Source organism: Gracilinanus agilis, chromosome 3, assembly GCF_016433145.1.
Source record: "Gracilinanus agilis isolate LMUSP501 chromosome 3, AgileGrace, whole genome shotgun sequence".
Lineage (NCBI taxonomy): Eukaryota > Metazoa > Chordata > Mammalia > Didelphimorphia > Didelphidae > Gracilinanus > Gracilinanus agilis.
The window spans coordinates 5,868,863-5,876,943 of NC_058132.1; the positions used below are offsets into that span (position 1 = coordinate 5,868,863).

At 43.6% G+C, this 8,081-nt stretch overlaps 1 protein-coding gene across 1 annotated transcript in view; it reads left to right on the forward strand.

Moving 5' to 3' along the window:
* Nucleotides 1–1,663: 1,663 nt before the first annotated feature.
* LOC123240675 (zinc finger protein 239-like) overlaps nt 1,664–8,081 on the forward strand; it is a 14,373-nt gene continuing 7,955 nt past the window's right edge. Inside the window, exon 1 of the mRNA XM_044668396.1 lies at nt 1,664–2,687. Coding sequence (XP_044524331.1) covers nt 1,664–2,687 — 1,024 coding nt within the window. The remainder of the gene's footprint in view (nt 2,688–8,081) is intronic.

Consider the following 8,081-nt stretch of genomic DNA (forward strand, 5'->3'; position numbering starts at 1 on the left):
GAGGTCTGTTATTGTAGAATGTGTGTGATGGTCTGTGATGGGTTTCAGGATGGCTTTACTAAGCATGCCTAGTGAACATGTTTTTCAAAAAGTCAGCTATCTGCTCTGGAAGATTGCAAACATTTGTAACGTTCTTGACCTAGTGAGTAAAGGAGTATTGAGAAGAGATTATCAGGTAACTTTGAAATGAGGTAGCTACTCTGATATGTCTGACTGATATGGTGGTATGGAAACAATTTGAGGACAGATTGAGAAACTAAAACCATATGTTGTACTTAGTTAGAAGGGGCTGGAGTTTGATATACTTATGGGAACAACAAAGTCATTTTATGCCCAATCATAATGATTTGGAATCTCTGCACAAAGAAACCTATTAGACTTCAAACATGCATGTGCTTGTGATGGGGCAGGGGGGGAATTTTATTGGTAACCAAATTGGTCAGTTCTTTACTGTATGAGGTGCCATTAAGGAATTTCAAGCCAGAACCCTTAGAGCATCATGAACCTCCAAAGGTTTCATAAACTATTATAAGGACATGGTATAAGAGGACCAATAGTGAATCGTGGTGTTCATTTCATAAGACAAAGATGATAGATTGAATAGAGACTATGAGATAAGATGTATATTTAGTATATGCACAGCAAATGACATATTTGAATCTGAACAGAAAGAAAAAAATTGGGATACAACTTTGAAAATTATGGTATGACGATTAAGAAGAGTAAACCTATTTCTCAGCATATGAAATTTTCTAAGAATGACCATGTGATATAGTGCATCTAAGCTGATTAGAATATCACTGAAATTGAAATTCACTGAAATTCACTAAAGTATAGTCCACAAGAGGCATTTAAGGAAAGGTAGAAGGGGTAATAGAGAAAGACTTTCTAGTACTGTGGACAGAGCATGCTCAGTCACAAGGTTTGAGTTGTAGTCTAGCTACGGGGAAGTTGGTCAAGTCACTCCATTCTGAGTTCATGGCCAGAGTTGTGAAGCATTATGAGAATGCTTGGCCTACTTGTGTTACAGGTGTGTTAGATTCCAATGTTATTATATATGAAGGTATTTCCAAAATGAACCATCTTATAGATGTGACCAAATGAGACTGATTCTGGCAGTTGAAGTTTAAAAATTCTTTTTCCTAGGGAAATAGAATAAAAATCAGTTTACTTTCTGTCAACAGAAGAAATAACCTATATTTCTCTGTGTGTGTGTGTGTGTGTGTGTCTTTCTCTTTAAATGTCATTGTTTGCTTTCTTCAGATGCTGAGACCAGTTTTGAAGTAAATGAGACGTCTACAAACTTGAATCTTTTCTGTGGAAGGATTAGTCCAGTAAAAATTTATAAGACAGTTCATGTGGCTTAAATTTAAGAGAAATCTGTGACTCTTTGTATCAAAGTAAATAAAAATCAAAAAAGTAACTGAAATTGACAACTGGAAAGAGATTCAGAAAGTATTCAGTCCTAAATCAGTGTAAGAAAATGACCTCAGGAAACGACTCTTCTCAAGATAATGGATATAGTAAATGCCTTCCTGAACAGGTAGAGCTTCTTCAGTCCAATGGGAAACCTGAAATGCACAAGTATCAGAGTAATCTAGGGGAAATGGCCGTCAGCTGGAGTCCAGATGTCATTAGACATCAAAAAAGTAATCCTGGAGAAATGCTTTCTGTAGGCAAAAAAGGTGGGAGGGCCTTTCCTCAGAATGCTAAGCATACTAGACAGCATACTAGACGTCAGAGATTTCACACTGGAGAGAAACACTATCAGTGTAATCAGTGTGGAAAGGCTTTCAGAAATCGCTCCAATCTTGGGAAACATCAGAGAATCCACACTGGAAAGAAACCTTTTGAATGTCATCAGTGTGGAAAGAGTTTTACACAGAGCTACAATCTTGCTGTACATCAGAGAATCCACACTGGAGAGAAACCTTATCAATGCAATCAGTGTGGGAAGGCTTTCACACATTTGGCCACTCTTGCTGCACATCAGAGAATCCACACTGGGGAGAAGCCTTATGAATGCAATCAATGTGGAAAGGCTTTCACAGAGAGCTCTGCTTTTGCTGCCCATCAGAGAATCCACACTGGAGAGAAACCTTATGAGTGTAAACAGTGTGGAAAAGCTTTCACCCAGAGAAACAATCTTGCTGCCCATCAGAGAATCCACACTGGAGAGAAACCTTATGAGTGTAAACAATGTGGAAAGGCTTTCACCCAGAGAAACAATCTTGCCGCACATCAGAGAATCCATACTGGGGAGAAACCTTATCAATGTAACCAATGTGGAAAGGTTTTCAGGCAGAGCTCCAAGCTTCCTGCACATCAGAGAACCCACACTGGAGAGAAACCTTATCAATGTAACCAATGTGGAAAAGCTTTTACACAGAGGGGCCATCTTGCTGCACATCAAAGAATCCACACTGGAGAGAAACCTTATGAATGTAAACAGTGTGGAAAGGCTTTCACTGACAGTACCAAACTTTCTACACATCAGAGAATCCACACTGGAGAGAAACCATATCGGTGCAATCTGTGTGGAAAGGCTTTCACTCAGAGCTCCACTCTTAATAAACATCATAAAAGCCACGCTAGAGAGAAACCTTTTGTATGTAATCAGTGTGGAAAGGCTTTCATAAAGAGCTCCAGTCTTAGGAAACATAAGAGAATCCACATTGGAGAACAGGGTAAGGGAAATAGGGAAAAGGAGGATTGGGGGAGGGGGAGTGTTCAGAGGGGACTGGCCTGGTGGATGTGGCCCAGTTGGAATTCTAGCCCTGAGGTGGGGACTTTAAGGAGCCCTGAGGGGAAGACCAGGCATGCTAGAAAGGGGCAAAGGTTGGGGAGGAGAGGTAGACAGGATCCTGAGATCCTGGCCCTGGGTGTGATTGCTTCTTCCCTTGGGGCTGAATTCTCTCTGGCTTCTGGAGCCCTGCATGTATGGATCCCAGGTTGATCTGAGAGAGTACACTTCCCTTCACCCTATTTCTGCTGGCTGCCTTTTCCTTTGGGCCTAGGCTTCATACTCACTTTATACTTGATCCTCTTGGCCAGTGTCAGCCAGTTATACTAGGGGCAGGCTTCCTTCCCATGCCTGGCCTCCTGGGTCGGCTCCCCTGCTACTTGTCCAGGTTCCTTATCATATCCCAGAGGTCCTGGAATGCCATCCTTACCCTTACTCCTGAGTCACCGCTCCCCAACCTTCATATCTCACCCAAATTATCAGAGGGAGATTGAGTCAGGGATCACTGAGACTGACTGGTCTCATTCCATCTGGGATCCCAAGCCCCTTCTAACTCTTGGTTCTACGTAGGAGTTGGGGGATGAGGCCAAAGATGGAATTAGAGAGGGTAGGAAGTCTTAACAACTGTATTTCCAAGCCTGATCCTCCCTGCTGCCTTTCCATTGGGAGGAATCTTCCCCTAACCTTTGTAGCTCCTCTGAGACCTCACTCTCTAATTCTCTCTAGGCCTGCAGCAAGGAAGTCTCTCTACCTTGGGGATCCTTCTCCCTGAAGAATACCAAAGTTTGGCCCAAGGAAGGGCCCTGGAGCCAAAAGGAATGGTCCCTGGGACCCAGAGACCCCCATCCCAGGTGAGTGCAGTTCATCCTATTAGACTTAGGGTGCCTTTTGCAGTATTGTCACAGAGCAGAAATTGTCCCCCTGAATCCCTCCTCTTTATCATTTCATAGCTTATCTTTTTTTTTTTTATTTTAAACCCTTAACTTCTGTGTATTGATTTATAGGTGGAAGAGTGCTAAGGGTAGGCAATGGGGGTCAAGTGACTTGCCCAGGGTCACACAGCTGGGAAGTGTCTGAGGCCGGATTTGAACCTAGGACCTCCCGTCTCTAGGTATGGCTCTCAATCCACTGAGCTACCCAGCTGCCCCCTTCATAGGTTATCTTAATAAGCATTTACAAGGGGCTCCCCTGTGCCTAGCACTGTGCTCCCCTCCTGGGCATGCAGAGGAAGGAATAAAGCTAGTCTCTGCCCCACCGGGAGGTCAGAGTCTAATGGGGAGAAACCCTGAGAGCAGGTATGTCCAGAGAAGCCCTGGGCAGTGTAGACAGGAACCCTCCAAGGGAGATGGCTCTGGCAATGCCAGGGACCAGGAAAAGCTCATTTTCAGGAGGGGAGGTTGGAGCTAAGATAGGAAGGAAGCCAAGAAGCGAGGAGGGAGGAGGACATTCCAGTGTGAGAAATAGTCATTGGAAAGGGGCAGATTAAGGACCAGCCAGGATGCCAATGTCCATGGTCAGAGAGGAGGGAGAGGGGAGGAAGGTGGAAGGAGCCTAGAAAGGAGGGTTGGGGCTCCTTATTTGATGTCTTTTCTGTGCCACCAGCCCTCTAAATATGACACTCAGGTTCTTCCGTTCTAGAAATCACACATTTGTATGCAATCACATGTATGTATATATGTGCATTTTAGTGCATGTATGTGTTTACGTGTATGTATTCTTCCCTCCTGAGCTTCTTGACTTAAAGAGTACAGAGTAATTTTGGGTAATAGCAGGTAGAGAGACATTAGTCTAGAAAGGGGACATTTTATTTTTTTAAAAAAGAGCCTTTCCAGGGGGCAGCTGGGTAGCTCAGTGGATTGAGAGCCAGGCCTAGAGACAGGAGGTCCTAGGTTCAAATCCGGCCTCAGACACTTCCCAGCTATGTGACCCTGGGCAAGTCACTTGACCCCCATTGCCTACCCTTACCAATCTTCCACCTATAAATCAATACACAAAAGTTAAGGGTTTAAAATTTAAAAAAAAAAAAAGAGCCTTTCCAGTGTTCAAAGGCCATTATCCTTTACCATTTAGCCAGGAAGTGGCCCAGTAGTAGAGTCCACAGCTTGGAGTCATGGAGATCCCAGTTCACCACCTGTGTGATCCTGGACAAGTTACCTCATCCATTTTGACTCAGTTTCCTTGTATGTAAAATGAGCTAGAGAAGGAAATGGCAAACCACTCCACAATCTCTGCCAACAAAACCCCAAGTGGGATCAGGAAGAGTCAGGACTGAAAGGCCTGGCCCACACCAGCATAGAAAACAGAATCTTCTTTATCCACCAGTTGATTTATTAGCATGTGTCAGCTCCTGTTCCTGGCCTTCTGTGGTAGGATAAAAGCAGGAGGTGAGTTCCTGCATCTCTACCAAGTTCTCTGAAAGTCATTCCGGGCTAGGGGTGGTATTTAATGAGACAGTCATTAGCTGTCTAAGAGACATTCGATTTTAAGGCCAAGGATTACAATGAGACAAAAAAGAGTTTATGGACAGTCTTTCCAACAACCCTATGGAGTCCAGACTATTTTCTTGATTTCACACAGTTGAGGAAACTGAAGCAAATGGTGGTAGGATTCCACCAGCTGGGAAGTGTCAGATTTGAACCCAGGTCTCGCTGTTCTAAGCCCAGAATTGAGTTCCCTGTGTCATCATGTTCTTCTAACTGGGGATAAGTTTTGCTTCTCCTTTTGGGGAGTCATCCTCTTCCTCCTGTAATAATTAAAATTAAATTATGAGGCTGTTAGTAGCTTTATTACATCAAAGTAGTGATAGTAAAGAAAGGGAAATATAGGAAAGAAGTAGAAAGTTGCCTAGCCTACCACCCTATGTGTTGTTCTGATGGAATGAAGCTCACCACCTACAGGAGTTCTCCCTTAGATTCCAATCTCCAGCCAAAAGAGCGTGAGAGTGTGTGAGAGGAGCCTTGGTCTCGCCTTTATAAGGTGTTTTCTTCACCCACTAGCTCTCTCATGTCACATCTCAGGAACCAATCATAGTTCCTTAATTTGCTTGGCAGTGCTTATGGGATCAGTTTCCCATTGATTTAGTGGTTTCCATTTCCTTTGTCTGAGGGCCTGTCTATACTTGCACATCTCAATGGTAAATGCTGATCGATTACATCAAAGGTCACCGTTTGATTACATCAAAAAGGAGGGGAATTCCCTTCTCACACCCCAAAAGGAGAGTCCCTGAAGTATTTTTCAAAATCTCTCAGGAGGATTTTCAGAAAGATCCCTAGAGGAGAGGAACAGGTGCGAGAGGTAATGTTGTCTGGATCCCGTTAATTGAATAATTAGCTCTTCATCTCTGACTCTCCAGCGGTGTGTATATTTATATAGAACACCCACTTAATTCCCATCTCCACCACCAATGTCTTCTCCCACCCCCATTACCCATAACCTCTCTTCCTTGGAGTTTCCTTTAATCCACCTTTTTCACCCAATCCATTTTTTTTTTTTACCTGCTGCCCCTAGTGGTATTCTCCTTGTTCTCAGTGAGCTTAGGGCCTGGTTCATAGTCATTCTCTTCTCCCTCCCCATATACAGAGGTGTTCCCTAATGTCTTTTTTCCCCTGACTTCCATTTTCCCAGTTATTCAGAAATTTTCCTGCCCCTGACTTTGTCACTCCCAAGTGTTCTATTTCAAACTTAATGGACATTTCTTTCTTTTATTGTTTTGTTGATTAGTCATGCCTGACTGGCCCCATTTGGAGTTCTCTTGGCCAAGATGCTGGAATGATTTGCCATTTCCTTTTCCAGCTCATTTTACAGAGGAAGAAACTGAGGAAAATAGCACTAAGTGACTTGCCTAGGGTCACCCAGCTAAAAAGTGTCTAATTTGAACTCAGGTCCTCCTGATTCCAGGGTTGATACTCTATCCATTGTAACAACTAGCTGCCCAATAGTTCTTTATCTAATTATAATCTTTATCATTTCTTCTTTCTCTCTCCCTTCAAACCCCGAACCTTGTTCCTCAAGTTATCGTCTATATTCTAGTCGCTTGCTCAGTTGTCCATCACCAAGCATGCCTTGCCTACCCCCAGCCTTGGAATGCCCTCACCATCTGCCATCTTGACTCCTATTCACATGAGCTGGTGGTGCTGGACCATGTCACAAAAGTATAAATGACTGGGCCACCTATAAATTTAGGTTATATAATCTCAATTGTGCTATCACTAAAAGAAGGCAAGAAATTACACTTCCAGGCTCCTACATTCCATAATATCTACTCCAAAATTTGTCATTCCAACTTAGAATGACAAAGAACATACTCCTCACACCTTCTCAGTTGAGCAAATTCTCTCTCTCTTCTCCAAAATGTGGAAACCATTGACTAAGGGCTCTCTCTTCTTTATCTGTATGTCATATTCCTCAGAATCCTTCTGCAAATGTCCTTCAGGCTTGTCTCACAGGAACAAATAGCTTTCCACTTTGCCCGGGCAAACTTCTATACAAATGATCCCATTCCATCCTGTCTTCAGCCCCATCTCTTATCTTCTTGTTGTCATTAATCTTCATCTTGTCCCTGGCTACTGGCTCCTTCCCAGGGGATAACTGGGTTCTCCTGCATACAAACATTTCCATGTTTCATTCGTCCCCCCAAAAAATGCTCCATCGACCTGTTTGTGTCCTCACTAGGTGTGTCATGCTTTTATCTCTCCTCCTTTGGTAGCCAAAGTCTCTGAGAAGGGCACGTATAATCTATAACTCCCATTCCCTGCCTCTCACTCTCATCTGAACTCTACAGGCTATTTCAGACCTCAGTTACCTGAAACTTCTTTCTCCAAACTTACCAGTGATCTTGGAATTCTGACATCTAATGGCCTTTGTTCAGTCTTCATCATTCTGGAGGGCTTGATAGCCTGTGATGCTGTCAGTCACCTTCTCTTTTGTAGCTTCTTCTCCAGGGTTTTGTGGCCATGCTTTCTTGTGGTTTTCCTCCTGCTATCTGACTACTCCTTCCCAGCTTCCTTTGCTGGATCTTCATGTAGGTCATCCTGCCTACTATGATTTGAAGCTACAGCTCCATTCTGGACACTCTTCTGAAATCAAAATGAGGGAGAAAAGAGGGGCTGAGACCAAGTCTCATAAGATACTCCTTCCCACTTGAGCCTTCTCTGGATAGGCCTGGAGCAGAGCCCTGAAGACTTCCTCAGCTCACACAAGGTCTTCCCCAGCCTGTCTGAATCCCTGTCTCTCTCATTTACCATTTCCTTCCTTCCTTCCTTCCTTCCTTCCTTCCTTCCTTCCTTCCTTCCTTCCTTCCTTCCTTCCTTCCTTCCTTCCTTCCTTCCTTCCTTCCTTC